The sequence below is a fragment of the Xiphophorus maculatus genome, chromosome 2 (genome assembly GCF_002775205.1).
Source record: "Xiphophorus maculatus strain JP 163 A chromosome 2, X_maculatus-5.0-male, whole genome shotgun sequence".
NCBI classification, from domain to species: domain Eukaryota; kingdom Metazoa; phylum Chordata; class Actinopteri; order Cyprinodontiformes; family Poeciliidae; genus Xiphophorus; species Xiphophorus maculatus.
Genome location: NC_036444.1, coordinates 11,457,247 through 11,476,225, shown reverse-complemented (window position 1 = coordinate 11,476,225; position 18,979 = coordinate 11,457,247). Strand labels below are relative to the sequence as shown.

General features: G+C 36.7%; 1 protein-coding gene across 11 annotated transcripts in view; it reads right to left on the bottom strand.

The window, feature by feature from the left end:
• Positions 1-16,635, bottom strand: part of c2cd5 (C2 calcium dependent domain containing 5) — a 30,629-nt gene extending 13,994 nt beyond the window's left edge. For 6 of the 11 annotated variants that reach the window (XM_023351578.1, XM_023351587.1, XM_023351594.1 and 3 more), the window contains exons 1-11: positions 16,336-16,635; positions 15,782-15,884; positions 15,243-15,329; positions 14,940-15,111; positions 14,758-14,853; positions 14,428-14,583; positions 14,107-14,338; positions 10,902-11,062; positions 6,973-7,061; positions 6,632-6,667; positions 4,303-4,411 (exon numbers count right to left, since the gene is read on the bottom strand). In XM_023351578.1, coding sequence (XP_023207346.1) covers positions 4,303-4,411; positions 6,632-6,667; positions 6,973-7,061; positions 10,902-11,062; positions 14,107-14,338; positions 14,428-14,583; positions 14,758-14,853; positions 14,940-15,111; positions 15,243-15,329; positions 15,782-15,871 — 1,228 coding nt within the window. In that variant the 5' untranslated portion in view covers positions 15,872-15,884; positions 16,336-16,635. Of the gene's footprint in view, positions 1-4,302; positions 4,412-6,631; positions 6,668-6,972; positions 7,062-10,901; positions 11,063-11,679; positions 11,796-14,106; positions 14,339-14,427; positions 14,584-14,757; positions 14,854-14,939; positions 15,112-15,242; positions 15,330-15,781; positions 15,885-16,335 lie in introns of all 11 variants that reach the window. The other 5 variants (XM_023351624.1, XM_023351642.1, XM_023351598.1 and 2 more) reach the window with 3 other exon arrangements.
• Between the last annotated feature and the right edge of the window lie 2,344 nt (positions 16,636-18,979).

Here is an 18,979-nt window from a genome sequence, read left to right as displayed (position 1 = left end):
CCACTTCTAAAAGGTATACTGGTCTGTTAAATTGCTTAACACAAATGAGCAAGTTACTTTCAATGTAGGATGCTTGCTAGAGCCAGACATGCCAGTCAGAGTATTTAAGAAGCTGCTAATCTTCTTGTACTACCATCTCTTGGGTTTACAGAAAATGATCTAACAAAAGAGGAAATATATGAGTTGCGCGAATTAAAATGCATTGTTGATGTTAGTGATCAGATGAGAATGGTCAGCATAGATTAATGTGATAAGAAGGAAACAACTCAAATAATCACCTTTTAAAGGACAGGATGCTATAGTGAATGCACTCTTTTTAAATGACAGTTTTGTGGCTATTTGAGTGTGCATTTACTTGGCAATCCCTGCCACTCTCCATCTCATTTAGAACCTCAGTAATCCTTAATGCATCAATAAATGTAGATTGTAAATAGTCATTTCTCCGTTTTTGCCAGCTATTGAGTTAATTTAAAACAGTCATTGACTAATGTCTTTATTAGGGGATGTAGACTCAGCATTTACATCCAACAACATAATGAATGGATGCATCTGGGTTTGTATAAACAATTCTGGCTGCTGGTGCTGTCGTGGTTAAAGTGTACTTTCCTGGCACACTTCAGGTTACTTGGTACCAGTTGAGCGTTACATGCCACAACCTGCCAGAGTATTGTTGCTGACTACATTACTGCTTTTATAACAGCAGTATGTCCATACTTTAATTTCTACTCCCGGCATAATCTAAAAGTGTTTTCTTAAACATGTCAATGTGCTCCAATTGTCTCCACTGTCACCATTATTCAATCTCAAAGTACATGAGGAATGTTTTTGACAGCTTTTTGAAAGAATTAAGGCTGGTACAAAGACTGAGGGTCCAACCTGGTACTGGTAAGCAGGGGCGCAAGTACGCACATTCTTAGGTGTATGCAGAAATATAATAGGCATAATAGGACGTTGTGGAAATGTGAAATTATGACATCTGAACAACAGCCTGGACTATGGAAAAATTTTAAAACTAAAATGCTACATGTCCCTTTGTACTCACCCATTTGTCAACAATGGCTTCAAATGAAATAGACTGTGCAACACTGTTTTCAATAGAGATCACTGCTAACTGGTTCACGCCTGTGTTTTTCCCTGCTTAGTCATATGCTCAAACAAGCCTTATTTAATAGCTTTGAACAATTAACTAATGCAAATCGCTAAGGCATTTTTAAAAAGATATTTTAAAATCAATCACTTAAGAGTAAGAGGATATTCCTACACTTTCACCTAGTATTAGACCAACCTGTTATACTCCACTGTCTGTCCTGACTCTTTCTCTGTCTTCCTTTCTTCTTTTTCTCCATCCACACAATTGAATGCCGTGAACTCTGTATTAAGTCTGTTTAAAAAATACAAATCACATGTAAAAAAACATATTTTATTTTTAAATAATCTCCTTGGAGAACAGTTGCTGACTGGATACTGCATATGATCAGACTAATCAGATATATTACAAACAGAACTAAAGTAAAGAACTGAGTGAAGACCTTTAACTTTAACTGTATCACTGCCAACTTTTATTATTTATCTGTTTTATGATTCATCATAGTTAAAAAAGTGATTGCTGTCTGAATGTCAGAACAAAAAAACCCAAAAAGAAATCTCTATATTTTCTTGCTAAAATCTATTATATTATAAATGCTGCACATAGCTCCAGGACAACATAGCTCCAGGACAACAGTGACCTGTCATGTTACTAGTAACTTAAACCAGTCTTTTCATACACCGACATAATTTACCTACCGTCTTTCAACCAGTTTGAAAAGCTTTTTTCATCCCTATGACATCTTTATCCTTCCCCTCTTCTGTTTTGTTGTTTTGTGCCAGCTTTCGTTTCTGCCTCTCCATCTTAAGCTTCGTGTCACCAGATGACAATACGATTCAAATGAAAAAAAAAAAAATGCACAATGGAGCGCCGTGTGCATCAATAAAAGCGACACTGCTTGCTCGCCTCACACACGCTCAACACAACCCTCTGAAAGCGCCACTATAATTCAGCTTTTAGAGCAACAGGAGGAGTTGGGTGAAGGAGCGAGGGTCATCTAATCAGAGATGCGTCTTTGTTATTGATTACATCATTTACACATGCACAAAGCTGTTAAATATAGAAAATGTCAGCTAGAAATCCTTTTCCCGCCAGCCCACCTGTGCATTGCATATAGTGCATATCCAATTTGTGTGCCACTGCTGGAAAGATACATCTAATAAAGTGGCTGATGAGTGTATATAAGTGGTAATACATGTGCTAGCAATGAATGAATCGCAGTCAAGTACCCCTAAAAGTCTTAAAGGTTATACTCTTGGTTCTCCAGTGGTTCTCCTGATCTCTTAATGGCTGGATTCATTTTTGCTACATGACAGATTTAAATTTCTTAAATGTATATGTTCCTAATAGGATAAAATAAAATTGAGAAATAATAATTATTGAGGAAAAATTTCATTAGGAGCTTAAAACCTTCAGTTGGTTTTACACATGAATGATTTTACACCATTGTTGATCCCGCTCCTTAATGACATAGAAACGAGAAAATACCCATATATAAGAGTCGTTTATTAAAATATAAGTCGTTTATAAAATATAATAAATTAGATAGCAAATTTCAAACGTAGTATTTTTTTCAGGTCTCCTGTGGACTTCTTCAAAACTTTTTAAAAATGTCCAACCTATCTGAACCCCATCCACATTTATGAGCTGTTCACTTTGTAGAATCACTTTGTAGAATCATTCAGGAATCAAAGACAAACTGGGCAATCATCAAAAATATCAGCTATCGATCCAATGCTCATTTAGGTTTGTGGTTGTAATCAAAGTCAAGGCTATTTTAGATTTTATTCCTATTACATGTGTTGGATAGAGGAAAAAATATCTGGTCCTTACATCAAATCTTTAATGATATAAACACAAACACAGCTGAATACGACCACATTAAGTACACTGTGTCATTATTTAATCAAAAATAAAGTCAAAAAAGCAGAAGCATATTCTTAGTTTTTATGAAGCACGAGTTTAAGTTGTAGCCTGGAGCTGTTCACCAAAATGATTTTTAACATTAAGAACAGACATCTTTAAAAAAGTTAAAATATTCTGCTGTTTGTTGCTCTGACGGTATCCAAGTGTGTGTTACCACATCGCCAAAGACAAAATAAAACAGCTTGATTTAACATTTCCTACACATAAATAAGCTCTTTTCAGTATATTTAAAGAGTTCCTTACTCTTCAGAAAGATAAATAATCCGCAACACACTTAGCTAAATGCGGTGGACTAGTTCTGCAGCTGAAAGACCAGAGTCCATTTTAATCATTGAATTAACCATAAACCCTTCTGCACAGATTGAATTACAAAATGCGGGTATATAACGTTATAAATTCTTGTTTCATTTGACAGAGACCGACTTGTTTCAGTTTCAAATGGCAGAGACATAATTGAAACCCAAACTTCAGCATTTTAAAAACAAATTTCATACCGCAAAGAAATATCAAAAGTTATGGTTCCACAACATACTGTTACATTTAGCATTCTCTATAAATGTCCTGTCCTTTATGGGTTAATATTGTAAAATCAAATAAGAACACTGTAACATAGAACATGTTGAAGGTTATCAAAAGTGTTATTAATCACACCTCAAACCTGCTAAGGACCAGAATGTTTTTTTATGTTTTGCAACATAAACCACTACCAATAAACTGGATGCTCTAATTGTCTTTAGTGCCAAATAAACCAAGTTAAGTACAAATGATAAACCTATTGAAACACTGAAGGTGGGACAGCATATTAGAGAAACATCACTTCACTCTATTGCAACTTGCAGCCAACACCACTACACAACACAATATCTGGAGCCATGCACCACTATTGTATGTCAACCCAGCTAAAGTAGCCACTAGAACATATGGACACACACAAAAAAAATGAGGTGAAAGTTGTCCACATACATAAACCTTGTGACAGGTGACAATGTTTTACCCTTCTAAGTGTTTTCATCAAAATACTCATACTCATAGCATTCATACCCCGAGGAGCAACTTTCACCTGTTTCAGAGCTCAAACATTTTCTTCAACACATTTTTTTTATCTGGCACAAAGACCATACACAGGAAAACCAAAAAACATAGCAGGATCATGGGCAGCATTGAGTATCAGCCAGGTAAAACAAAACCAGACACTCAACATGACACACTCGGTCAATGGAGGAGTGCACTCACATCCTGTTACAACAGACAAGCCACATTCGGATTCTAGTCCATTGCCGTGAACTCACCGGGGTTGTGTATGCGATCCAGCAATTTAACAGAACGGGCACTGACCACGCCGCCGACGTGAACCAGAAAACCCGGCGGGAAAGAAGTCAAGGTGAAGAAGGGGAACTCCTGTTGATTAAGAAAATAGAAGCAGATCTGTCAATTTTGGAAAGAGAAAAGAAAACTGTTTTACTAACATCTTATTAATTTTAGGTTTATTATAAAGCTTCATTGTTTCAAATGGTAAGGTAATTTTATAAACCTGAGAAACACTTAAACCCCATGTTCTTTGCAGCTAAATGATTATTTTTAAAACCAATCTTTGAGTGTTGTATGTAGACTTTGGTAGAAACATAGTCGGTTTAGGTGTGGACATGCAGAGTGTAACAAAAGCAACATGCAAATGTTTAACCCAGAGAATTCAACACCTGCTCAATACCAGCTTACATTCACAAAGACAAATAAGTAAATTTGAAAAGGACTGAAAAACAGTTAAAGTCAAGGCATTTAAAAATTCAGATTTGACACACTGTTATATTTTGTTGAGGATCAGAACGACCGATGTCATGCTCGATTTTGACCATTGCCAAGGCAACCGGTAATCTGCCTCCAATTATGCTGCAAATTCATGCACTCATACACAAAGGAAGCTGGAAAACCTTACTTCCCATTGGCATTCCTTCATATTGAAAATGGGGAACGTTGTGATTCTAATCATGCAGGATCGGTATGAGATGAAAGGTTTTGGAAGGTATCAGGCAGGAATACAATTCATTTCTTTTGTGCCAAAAAAAATCTCAAAATAGCAACAAAACTGTCTGATGTTTTCTCCCATTCAGAGCAACAAGTTAATTATGAGGTGAATATTAGAGATGCACCAAGACAGTTTAAGACATTTTTTATTTTCCTATGTCTCATCCAGTCCTTGGTGGATTTTGTTTCACATTTTGGATCATTTATTTATTTTTCTCCATAATCTTACATGTTCTCTGATACTCAATAAATTTCATGGAGAGTTTTAACATTGGGGAGCTGACAAGATCATGCTGCAGCAAGCATCTCTTATCCTTGACACTTCCAGCATTCTGTTTCACAGTTTCTATGAGTTTTTTTGTTTAGCTTTTTTTTTTTTTTTTTTGCTTTGACCAAACATGTTCTCTATTTTGTGTCCAAGTAATTTAAACTGACACACATCTGTCCAAAAAACTCAGTCATAATTCCTGGTATTTGTCTACATTCATTTTGGCAACTTTGGTCTGGCCTTCATGTTTTTCTTAAAGAGCAAAGGTTCCATTCATGCACATCTCCCATTAAATATAAACATGTGGAGTCATTTATAAAGACTTCCCCTGTGGATTAGCGATAGGAAAAGGCTGCTTTAGGCCTCTTGATGTCATTTAAGGGTATTTAGAGATTTCTTATTGTTCCTTTGAGAGTCGGACTAGAGCCCTTTGGCAAATGTTTTACATGTATCCCACTGAGTAACTAATCTTTATACAACGGGTTTATGGTTATTCACTTAATATATGTGTTTTACTTAAATGTTCTTGATGTTAAAGTTTAATTAATTATCCATATTAACATAATCTCTTCAGACTTATTGTTTTCATGACTGTAGCCTGTCTAGAAATGTCAGTCATTGAAAATGCTACATCCAGTTTGAAATGCCAATGCTGTTATTCAGTTTTCTTTGTTTTTAAATATTAATAAAACTATTAACAGTCAAGGTTCTCTCTCACACACGGCATGACATTGCCTCTGCACCAAATGTAAGTATTAATACCCAATCATACCAGAAAGGCAAAAAATGTATTTTGAAAGCTGTTCTTGTATTGTTTTCTTATCTTCAGGAAGAACTGGGAATCATGTTGGCAGTTTAAACCGGCTACAGGATTCTGATCGGTGCATCTCTATGTATAGGGTTAGTGATGTCACTCTAAAAAAAAAGTGAAAATATTCACTCAGGTAATTAAAAAATTTTAAAAAGATTGGATGTGTTTAAAAATAAAGATTGTAAAAGTGATGCACACATAGCTCCACACACGCACACCCCCGCACACACACAACACACCCCATCAGACTTAAAGAGAAGGCAACTCTTAGGCTTCTGGCCCTCTGCCCAACATGCTTGTGACTATTTGGGTGTGGTGGGAGCAAAACGAGCAAATATGACAAACTTAGATCTTGCTCAACCCACCACCACCCTGGGAAGATCCACAAACAGCAGAGGAGGGTCAGGTTAGGAGTTGACTGAGACTGCTTGGTGGTGGCCATCAGCTTAGTCAGGGTGTTTAAGGAAAAGAAAAAGGTAGGTAGGGAGTGAGCGAGCGTCACACTGATGGGACATACCCTGGCGTTTAACAATAACCCAGAGGAGGATGCTCCCTGAGATGCACGAGTAATCAAGAGGACAGAAAAGGGAACATTATTTGGTCTTAAACTTGGCACACCACTTATATACATTACCAGTGCAAATGATAAATCTCTCACAGAGAATGAAATGTATCGTGTGACCCAGCACTCAGACATCTGAAGCAGATTTGCAACACAAATTGAATGTTAAAGCATCAACTGTCATGCTTAGCTTGCTGTAGTATACAGGGAAGTCTCAGATGTCTAACATGTGGAAAAAGTCAGGAGTGTAAATACATGTGAGAGAGAAAAAGCGCGAGTGTTTGGTATCACTGTACCCTCTGTTCGAGAGCGGTCTGCGTCTGCTGCCTCAGCAGCGTCTTCAACGGTCCAGCCTCCTTCCCTGCGCTCCCGCCACTGCCCATCCCTGGTTATAGAAAGCAAACTGGATTCAGTTTTCACACAACACACGTCTGAACCCACCAGAAAGTAAACCAAGCTGCCAGGTGATTACTGCATCGGTGCAATACTGATTTGATAACAAAAGTGTTTTTCTTTTACTGCTTTACAGAAAGTTCTGGGCATGCAGGGGTGTCGTTTCTGATCGGACAGGATCTGTTTGTGACCTGTAGCCATTGCCGACCCCTTTCTATTAGTAACTTAAGGATACACAGCAGTCCTACTATACCGGAGGCTGCCAGCAGCAGGTCCTCAGTGAAGGACACGCTCTTTCTCAGCAAGGCAGAGTCTGAGTGGGTGAAGGAGGGGATGGGCGGGGTGGTCGCTCTGCAGCTAGAGCTGTGACCACGGCCCACAGAACCCGAACCAGGAAGGGACAATGAGTCTGCAGAGAGGACGGGGGAGCTGGGGCAGAGGAAGATCCCTGGCCTGCGTCTCCCTGACTGGGACTCGTCTATCCAGCAGAAAAAAAAAAAGATGGAGGGATGCACAGAGAAAAACAGAACCAGTGAGAAAGAACAGAAAGAGGAACGATAGAGGGTGGAGGCATAACAACAGACTGTGGCAGAAAAAATGAAAATATGGACAGAGAGAGAGAGAAAAAGAGAAAGAGAAAAAGAAAGAGAGAGAGATGAAACATGAAAAGTCAGGATGCCATAGGTCCTAAACTGGGGCACTAGACTGGGACCACTGACCCGATTAGGTGGATCAGTAAAAATCATGACTGGACTTGTCCAGTTTCATATAGGTCAATACAGGGTTTTGTTTAATCAATTATAAACTAGAGATTTCAATTCAAACTTTAGTGGCATCTGAAATTAGAAGTGAGTTAACAAAAATAATTTACTGCAATCAAGTAAAAATTCCAATTTAAATAAAAAACAGTTTACTGATTCATCTATAAAGATTCATAATTCCAATATTCTTAGGTTCTCTGTGTTCAGGTAGTGGAACTGAGAACAGAAAATGATGAAACTGGAACAATGACATATTTAGGCCTTGAAATATTTGGACATTGACATAAATATGTTCTTGGGACAATGACTATAGTATTTAAATTTAAGTAGAGAACTTTAGATTAGTACTATTAGTAACTAATATAAATAATCAGTTGAACATACAGAACTATTTAAATTATGTAGTTCTAGGTTAAGTTCTAAAATCTGAGAAAAATGCAGAGAATAGTGTAGATTGTTTCTTTATTTCTTAACAGCTTAAGCAACTTTAGGTTATTCCTGTTAGCAAAACAGTGCTAATAATAATCCCACACACATATTATATATACATATATATATATAAATCTCAATTTATGTTATACTTAAAAACATGTTTTTTCCTATGGTTGTTTTGTCTTTTGTATGTCTGAATTATTCAAGACCAATATCATTAATAATTAGATGTCCAAATATATCTAGGTCAAAGTGAATATTAACTGAGGACAAAGAGGAAAATGAGCAAGAAAGACAAAGAAGTAACAGAGGAGAAAGAAGAGGAAAGAATTAGGAAAATAATAAAGAAGAGGAGGAATGAACACTGAAGGACTACTGGTCCACTCCTGAAGGGTCTGGAAGCAGCTGTGGTGAGAGGGTTATGGTGTGAATCAATTAATCATGTAATGAAATGAAATAGCATCTGAGCTAGTATAACATCTGATATTATTATTACCTTCAGCAAAAATACCACGGTCTTATGGGCTCACTGGAGTTAAAAAATATTGTTTTATTCTTATTTGAAAAATAAATCAAAAGTATTACTTATAATACTGCAAATTTATATCTTATATTGCAACATTAGAACTCTTACAACTTAATAATAATAATAATAATAATAATAATAATAATAATAATAATAATAATAATAAATATTAACAATAATATTTTGACAGATTAAAGGAACATGTACTAACTTTTTCATGTTTTTAGAACAAATATATATATAAAAAATTTAAGTTTAAATGTTAACTCAGCCTCGAATATTAAGAGAAAATAAAACATATTGCTAAACATCAGAAAGAAAGGAGGATGTAAAAATATGATTTTTACATATTTTTTTCAGTTTCTACTGTGTGAAACTGGTGCACACAGTAGAAATACAGAATAATCACAGGTATTCCAAAGTAAACCTGTTTATTGCTCAGTCTGGTATTCAGTGTTTTTGGGCTTCGGTGAGCTTGAGCTGGGCTGTTTATTTTGCCATCAGACATTCAAGCTCTTAATTATCTTTGAGATAATAATGGTTGACCTTCTAATGGTAGCTAAGCCATGACTGAGTATGGTTTTTGCAACTAAAAAATATTTCCATAGTCAAAAAGTTGTAGATATTGTTTTGTCCTGTCCTGAGCAAATTTATTGTGTCTGAACCGTACTAAATCCAGGTACTCAAAATGCTTTGAGGATAGATGGAGACCAACCAGAATATCTGCATTCATTTAATAGTCTGAATGAAATGCATCCTGGGATTGTTCACCACTAAGATCTGCTTCTCAAGCAGCATTGTTACTTGGACAACTTTCAACTGCCAATAAAAGAAAAATAATAGATTTGTAAACAGCAACTCTAGTCTACATCAACTAAATAGTTATCTTGAATGATAAAGAGATTTTTTTTCTGTAAATTCCTTGTTGGATTGTTCCTAAACAGATAAAATACATTCTCTCACGAGTCAGGATTTTATTGAGCAGTGGATAATGGGAGGCTTTATAGGTGAGTTACTTTCTATGTAGTTTATAACAGTTATTTTTGGAGCCTGACCGAATCATTGCATTATAAACTTTTATGTACCCCAGTGGATAAGACTATGTATGCCGGCAAGCTACTGCAATTCTGTTTAACGGGTAAAAATCCTTAGTGAATGCTAGGTTAGGAAAACATGTGACACATGATAATGTTTGTAGATGTCATATGACTTGCAATAAATCAAATACTTAACAGTGCTAATGTCTTACTGCTTGGGTTTGTTGACTTTACAACCTGACCAACACTTGACCTTTTAAAAAAAAATTTAAACTGCACTGAGCAGTTACTAGCATGGAGAGCCTGAATGCCAGTTACTTAAATAATTAACTAATGGTATCTGCTGTTGCAGCAGATCTTTGCAATATCAATGTTGTATACTATGACATTGTGATTTATTTTGCAGGACTTTCATTGTCTTGAAATATGGGAAACTCTGGTCAGATTTTCTGATTGGATTTTACCAACAGGGCAAATGGTTGTTGTGAGGCTTTTCTACTTGCATCTTGATTAGCAAGGATGGACAGGAAGACTAAACCTGAACAGGGTTCACTATGTGGAAATATGAAAACATTGCACCATCTCCAGTGCTTCATAAAGGAAGTTTAAGGTAAAACACTAAATTCAAGTGCTTTTGTTCATTCTGAATTTGCTATACTTTGGAAGTGGAATCAGGGACAAGTTTAATAGCCACCGATGAGAAAGTTACCTCAAATCATAAACAGCCCTCTCTTGAGACACAGTGCTTCTAACACCACAAAATAAGTGTAGGAAAAGCTAAAACAGAGATCTGGTGCATCTTCACACTGCAGATACACTTTTCGTACAGCAAGACTGAAAGATACACCAGGCCACTCAGGACAAATGGGAAGCAGGGTATGGCTAAACAAACATTCACAACAAAATTCACAATAAAAAAAAGTGAACAAAGAACAAAAAATCAAGTGTAAACAAACATGGAATTAAATATGAATAAACAAAATAAACAAAAACCATCACCATAGCAGCACCAGAAGTTGGTGTTAGGAGTACAGAAGGATGAGAATGAAGGAGGGGTATGGGCAGAGTGTTCTTACCCGTCTTGGGCGTCAAACTGAGGTCTGTGTCTGATGAAGAGGACTGACGGCTGCATGGCTTGAAGGGAGAGAAGGGGGGAGGAGAGGAGGAGGAGGTGGGGAGGTTTCGGAAAGGGGTAGGCGGGCCGGAGGACGAGGGCAGATCCTCACCAAATACCGGCCTGCCAGGAGAACATGACACACGCACACTCGTCAGTCACCGCCTCACCCTCGGAGCGTTCCTCTGTGTGTGATCATATGCGCAATGTTGCTCCTAAGTAGGGAAGGGGACTCTTTTAAATATGTGACATGTTTGCTTTGGGTGAGGTGTGTTCTCGATGTGCTATGGATGGCCGGGGAAACTAAAAAGCAAGCAGAGAAAGCAAAGGGGAACACACAAAGAAAGGCACGCAAACACACAACAATAAAAGCAAGGTGGCAAAACACAAAAAAAGATTTAAAAAGAAAAGGAAAACAGGATGGACAAGTCGAAGCATGTGTCCCATTAGAGTGGAGCAAAGGTCAGGGGAATGTAGAGACACAGCAGGCGCTTCCTCTGAAAACCAATAAGATGCTGCTGTTCATGATGAACAATTGAAAAACAAAAAAAAGATACTATTGTCATTTATCAAATGAAGGCCCTATTTTGCCTTTTGTTGGGACTGATCTGTCCTGTAAAGTGATCTCATTCAAAATAGAAAAGTCCCTTCTTTTTTTTTTTAACAATCAGTTAAAAACACTTTTATTTTAAATTTTGTCTTGTTCCTGTGAACTGCTTTCCTTCGCTGCCTCTGCGTACCAGTGAAGATGAGTGTGGGAACAGAGACAGAGAAGTTCTGGGACAGTCTCTGGGAGCTGCAGGCTGAATGCACTGGACTGTTGTGGGTGGAGCGACATCCATGGGCAAGGGGAGACCTGGGCCGATCAGCACACAGACAGAGAGAAAGAGAAAAAGAGAAAGAAGGACGCAAGAGCGATTTGGACATAGGTGAGAAATGTCCCAATCCAAATGTGGGCAGAGAAAGGGATAAAAGAAGCGCACACAAGAACCAGCACAACACTGCAGTTGAGGAAAAAAAGGTCAAAAAGTAATGAAAAGCAAGGAAGAAAGTAGCTTACCCCACTGACACAGACACTGTTTTCTAACTTAGTCATATAAAAGCAACAAGTAACTCATGCACAGCACTCATCTTTGCTACTCAGTCATACAGAGCAGGGATGCATATAACAGAAAATGGCCAAAACAAACTCTTCTTATTAAAAGCATTATTTTTAAATACATCTATTCCTGCAATACTAATATTAAGTTGGGAAAACAGCAAATTTTGTCCTGAAATTTAGTGTCTTTATTGTTTCTGAAAATAGAATGTGTGGAATGGACTATGTGACTGCTTAGAGACAACACAGAAATGGATGGAGTAAAAACTCTATGGCAACAAGTTGGCAGTTTTCAAAAAAATTGTTCCTAAGGTAAGAAAATGTGTTGCATTTAATTTTATATTTCCTGTAAAAAAAAATGCATCACTTCTGCCTGTTTATCAAAATCAGGTGAATAAATTATTGATCAAATGTTTCTGATTCATGTTCTTCCAACTACCAGGTGGACTGCAATACCTTAAAATGACATTTTGGTCCACTCCGTACCACAAAATGAGATGTCCTTCCAACATTTCTCTTTTGTTTTTTTTTCCCATTCTGACAGCTAAACGTCTGTAATACAGATTAATCATCACGAGAAAAACACAGAGATTATGCGAAGAAAATTGAGAAATTTGTCATTTTTGTAGCAATATATTGCTTTTTTTAAATCAAGGTTGATCAATTATGTTGAAAATATTTTAAGTACAAGCAACCTGGAGTTTCCTTTCACAAATTATGCACTTTTTTAGATAGAAAATTGTGAAAGTTTTTGATTTTGATGCTTTCTAAAGTTGATATTTTTAGTTCACCAATCAGAGCTGATCAAAGGAAAATGGTCCATTACCATCTCAATCCGGTTGATTGGGGCACCTCTAATTTAAGATAATGAAAAGTTGGCCAAAGCTTTTGCAACATTTTTCTCCCAAATAATAAAATTCTGATAAGCTGATTAGAAGAAAATCATACATTAAAACAAATATATCAACATTTCTCACTAGATGAACTGAAACAAAGATGAAATATTTAATATTTGTTAATAAAGGTTTTAAAACGGTCTAGTTAATCCATTGTTAATGCATCCATTTTAGTAAATGGTGAAATACTGATGTAATCAACACTTCTATGAACACTTCCAGTGTTCTAACAAAGTCGCAGAAATATTCCTTTTTTTACTTTAGATTTAAATTATTTTGTCTTTCTACAAAAATCTTTTTACAGAATGTTTCAACAACATACCCTTTATTACTATTATTAAGTGTGATTCACTGACAATGCATCTAAAGAAAAAAATAGGTTTTACTTTCTTGGAAGTTTGCTTGTTTTAAATTTCCATTCCATAAAAATAAAAACCACAATAAACAAAAATGCTGATTCACAAAACAGGAATATTTATTTATTACAACCAAATTTTTCTCTGACTTTTTTCAATTGCTCAGACTACCACCCTCACCAAAAACCGTTAAATCTGTATATTATCGGTATAATCATTACCAGAAGATATTTTTGTACCTCATCATTACATTCACAAGTCTACAGTATCAATGCAAATCAGAAGCACGCATGCACTCAAGTGTAGCTGAGCCAGTGGAAGCTAGATGAAAAACCACCAGCCAAGAGAGTAAGACAATTAGAACCAGACGAAGACAGAACAGTGTTAAAAGCAGAGCCAAACACATGCGCTAAATATTTATCACTGTAAAGAGCACTGAAACATGCAGAAGCAGAGCAGAAAGCCAAGCAAAAGCAGATTAAAGGAGGGGACGAGGTGAGAGGAACAGGGGCAGGGGATGGCTTTATGTGTAATGTGCATGTGTGTGTCTCAGGTTATGTTCTGCGCCATTATTTCCAGAATGCAATATAAAAGACACAACACACAAAATATAAAGGGGAGTCCTTAATACTGAGACACACACAGGGCTGTAAAAAGGACAATTAAAAAAAAAAAAAAGCATTCAGTACATTCTGTCCACATGGTCTCCCTCTCATGCACACACAGCCCATCGTCATTCTCACAAACTTGATCTGCAGAACGATCTGCTCATAAACAGAAGTAAGGTCCATGCCCGTGTTCTGGGTTTATACTCACTCCTTTCCATCTTTAGACGGGGAATTGCAGGCGTTAGAAGCAGGTGCTGTGTTAGGATGCGTGTGTGTGTTCACGAGGCTTCCTGAGCTCTGTTTTTCCAGAGTGCAGGCGGTGCCTATGGCCCGGACCACCAGGCCAGACTCCCCCTCCAAGTCAAAACACTGCAGGTAGCCCACCACTGCATTCCCACCCATCTCCAAAACTTTAAGCCCTATTTTCCTCTGCAGCTCTCCTGAACAAGGGGGAAAACACACAGTGATGTTAACAGATCCAAATTCTTCCTATTCCCAATCAAAGAGGATTAGTTTCAGGCTTTCATACCAGACATGAGAGAGATGAGTCTCTGACGCGCTTCATTTGAAGCCCGAGGGGTTCTAATGCGGTCTATCCACTGGTACTCTGGGTCCTCATTCACCACCAGTTCTTCTACAAACCCGTGTACCATGGCTGCTCGGTAGCCCCGTGGAATAGATGTGGCTGGAGGTGGAATTTGAACAAAAAGAACGAGAGAAAATATGTTTCAATTCAAAGCTTTTCTTCAGCTGCAATTTAAGTTTTAGCAGATTTCTAAGACTGACAGTGTTTAAACCTCGCAGTCTCACTGCGTAAATAAATTACATCCTTAGATGTCTTGTGAAGTAAAAAACATACTGCAGAAAAACTTGACCCCACAAGACGACTGCCTGAAACGATTCAAGTCGTTGAAAAGCTCCACTTTTACAAGGACATTGATTTCTCCTCTGATTCCTAATGGAAAATAACACAAACATTGTAACAAAGAAGTAGTTCAGGCTCTGGATTTATAAGTTTCTCACACAAGTTTAGTGTTATACCATGTATGGTGTCGTAGATGGGGAACCAGCCAGAGATGATAGAGGCAGCCTCAGTACATAGCAAAGGATCAATGTCAATGTAAACTTTCCCTATGGCATCGTTAGCGCTGTATGTATCATGGTCCAACACTGTGATCTGCAATGGTTCATCCTGCAAGTCCTCATCATCAACCTGAACAGTGACAGAAGGAAAAGGAGAAGGAAGGAAACAAAGGTCAAAATGAATACAAACAATTCAGATTTATAGAAGTTGTGTCGAGGATGTGATACATTTAGTCCGCTTTAATTTTAAATCTATTTTACCTCAAACTTGAACCATTCAGAGTTCCACTGTGGATTAAGGGACTTGGGAAAAACATCTGTTTTGAAAGTTGTATTTCCAAACTTGACCTGTAAAAATTAAAAGGGAAAGATATCTTTTAAAAGTCCAGTTAAGTAACTCTCTGCAACACATTAAAGAAAACAAGTTTTGCTTAAATTAAAATAAAACTTTTACACTTTTTTGTTTAGTGCATATTTCCACATGTGTTATTCATAGTTTTGATGCCTTCAGTGTAAATCTACAATGTCAATAGTCATGAAAATAAAGGAAACTCATTGAATTAAAAGGTGTGTCCACACTTTTGGTATGTAAATTACTGTATGTAATTTACCTACAGCTTTCCAGATTATGCTTTTTACCCCAGGGTAAGCAGGGGTGAATGTACTTTTTCTGATTAGATTTTCCAGAATCAAACTAGTATATATTTTCTAATGCTCATATATGTTCCCACATACATTATTATTGTGTTTTTTCGAATAGAAAAATATAAAATTGTTGTAGTGAAGGCATCATCTCTTACCTCAACAAAGGCATCCGTTAGATCACTTGCTCTGTCCATTACAGGCAAGTGGCGCCCTGCCACGATTTTGGCCTTTAGTTTCCCAGGCATGGTTTAATTTGATCTGTAAAGGTATGTAAATAACAATAAATGCAAGCATAAACCTACAACTGACAAGGGAATTAACCAAGGCTGCTGACATCAAATTAACGGTGGTAACACTGAAGATTAGTCATTACAAAACATCTGTAGTACATAGAAACGTGTTTTCAATTTACAGCCTCATAAGTAAATAAGCTTACTTTTCTCAGCAATTCCAAGAATGTAGTATGACACACAATCGGAACGTAAATACCAAATGTCCCTATATAATCATGACAGCGCCAACAACCTAGCTAGATTATGTTAGCAAAAACGGCTAGCCTGAAAGCCACTTAGGTTAACTTCATGGCAGTCAAAATCTCGTTAGCTCTGGTTACCTGATCGGCCATGTTTTCACGACCATCCCCTGCAGAACAACAACATGTTTAACAAAACACCCTTCACACTCCCACTGCGAACAATAATATCCTTACCGGTGCTATAATATAGAGAAAGAACAATTACAGCGGTAGCAGAGTCGTTTCACACGGACATTATTGTTGTTGACAGTCCACCGTTCGCCTGACCTCCGTGTTTCTCCCATAACACGACACGTTAGTTCCCAGTCCCCCACGCAGGCAAGTGTTGGCGATATCCACTAGCATATATAATCATTCACATGGGTGTGTGAATTACGTTACATTTCAGTAGCGGTAACGATTTTACTTCAGGTTGCGATGACAACGGCTAGCATGACAGCTATCGTGATGAATGAGTTCTCAAAGGGTACCGTGTGCTGCTTTCACGTACGCCCCAATAAAATCGTTCTTACAAATGTCACAATGGTACAAACAGAGAATTATTACAATATGACCATGCAGTTATTTTATTTATGCTGAAAATGTTCGATCGGAAGTCTTTCTTAACAGCCGGTGTTCTGAGTTTTGTTTTTATCCTCATACATCTTTCTTATCGTCAAAAAGTTTTTTAAAAACTGTGTCCATGAAATGCAGCGTAAACGTTCGCAGAGGACATGCGCAACAATCAGCAGACAAGGCAAAGCGTTTTAGTGTAATAATCGTGAAAGACGTATATAGTGTTTATTTAGCTTAAAAATGTGTGGTTTATTTTTCGTTGATTAATGTGTTGTCGACAATACCTTTTCGTAGTAAAAATGACAAATAAAAGTAATATTAAATAAAAGTCAGCGCATTATACACTTTACTCAAATACCAATAAACAAAACCAATTACACAAAGGGCAAGTTTGGTTTTGATGGCTTTTTCTATTAATGAATGAAATCAATTTAAAACTGCTTATTGTATTTGCTCAAGTTAATAAGCATGTTTGATCTGAAACACTTATGTGTGAGGAAAAAGCAAAAACTGAGGAAATCTGTAATCCATCTTCATTATTTTGTGATGAATGCTGTGAGAACTGTGGTTGTACATGACTCACTAGAGAGCACTACTATGTTATAAATACATGCTTAATACATGTCTCTTTTTATTATTTTAAATAAAGAAATAAAAATGAACATTGTACCAAAAAGTTGTATGGTAAAATAGATGCCACATGATTAATAATCTATGCCTCTATAAAATTACAAGCTTTTAAGAATTTGGGAAATGAAAATAATATGACTCATTCAAATTCTCTTGAAAGAAATTGTTGCAAATTTACTTTTAGTTTCTTGTATACCCTATGTAGCTAGGTCATAAGAATCCTGCAAAATCTGCGAAAGATCTCACAAAAATAAATCATGTCTGAGGTGGCTCAAAGGCTCAGCAAGTGCTGTAACAAAAAAAAGTGAAAAATGAACAAAAGACAGAAGAGATTTGGGGTCAATTTAAGTTTTAAAATCACATTTTAGAAATTAGAATTATTTTAAATGAAGGAAAAACGGCCCTTAGCTCATTAGCACTGTTGCTGCAGTATTGATAGTTTCCTGTTTCAGCCCTGGGGACATGTTCCCTTGCATATTTTGTGTTCCTGCTCCAACACACTTCTTTCAAAGGAAAGAATTACCTCAACAACTTGTCAAGTTCAGCAGAGGCATTGCAAAGACTTGTTAATTCAAATAAAGCATGCTAGAGTTGAAACTAGCTCAAACATGCATGTTTAGAAGATTAGAATATTACATCAGGGCTTAATTTAAAAAATGTTTTATACTGACTTAGAGGTTTTTAATATTTAAAAGGTACTTTTAATCTGGCAAATATTTGAATTTACTAAGATGTACTTGTAAGTCCTACTTCTAAAATACTGTAGTTTTTTACTCATACTGACATGTCCTCTCTTCTGTTTCTTGCAGCTACAGCAGGTTTACCCAGTTATTTATTCAGAGGGTGTGGCATGCTGCATAAAAGGCTGGCATTGTTCTAAAAAGCATTAAGTACATGAGTGCATGTCACATTTGAAGTTGAGCACTACAAGAAGGAAGAACAGCCATGTTTGCTGTTTCAGACATACATAATGTAAAAAACTATTTTATGGTGGAATACATGTAGGTTTGGGGCTTTTTTTTAAACAAACTAGGCATAACCATAAATAAATTCCTATTTAGGAATGAAACCCTGATTAGAAACTGGATAAAACATTTCTCACTTAAAGTGAGATACAAAATAAAAACTTGTCTTGATTTCAGGGAAATATGACAGAATGTCACTGCATAATGTTTACTTTAATACCATAGATTCCACTTTACTCCAATTTGAAAAAGTAACAGCTAATCTTTTGAAGTGTTTTGAAATCTTTTCATCTTTTCGCTTAATGTCTTGCCAACAATCATGCCACACTAACTTTAGTAGGTAAGCTCCATCAATTCTAACTGAAAATCCTGTTTGGAAACAAGATTTTAGATTTCCTGCCACAGTATATGTTGGCAGGACAACTTTACACACTCCATCAGTTTGATCACAGGGGTCCATCAAGGATGTTTCCTGTGCTTTTTACTGTGTTGAAACATGGCATACCAAATCAAGTACAAACCATGGGAGACATGTGACTGTGTTAAACTTGGAAATGGAGTGCATGCCCCAATACAAACTTCTAAATCCTGTACGAAAGTGCACGGTAATATTATTCAGCCACAATACTGTATCTTCTTTTTCAAGTTCAAAGTTTACCTTAGTTTTA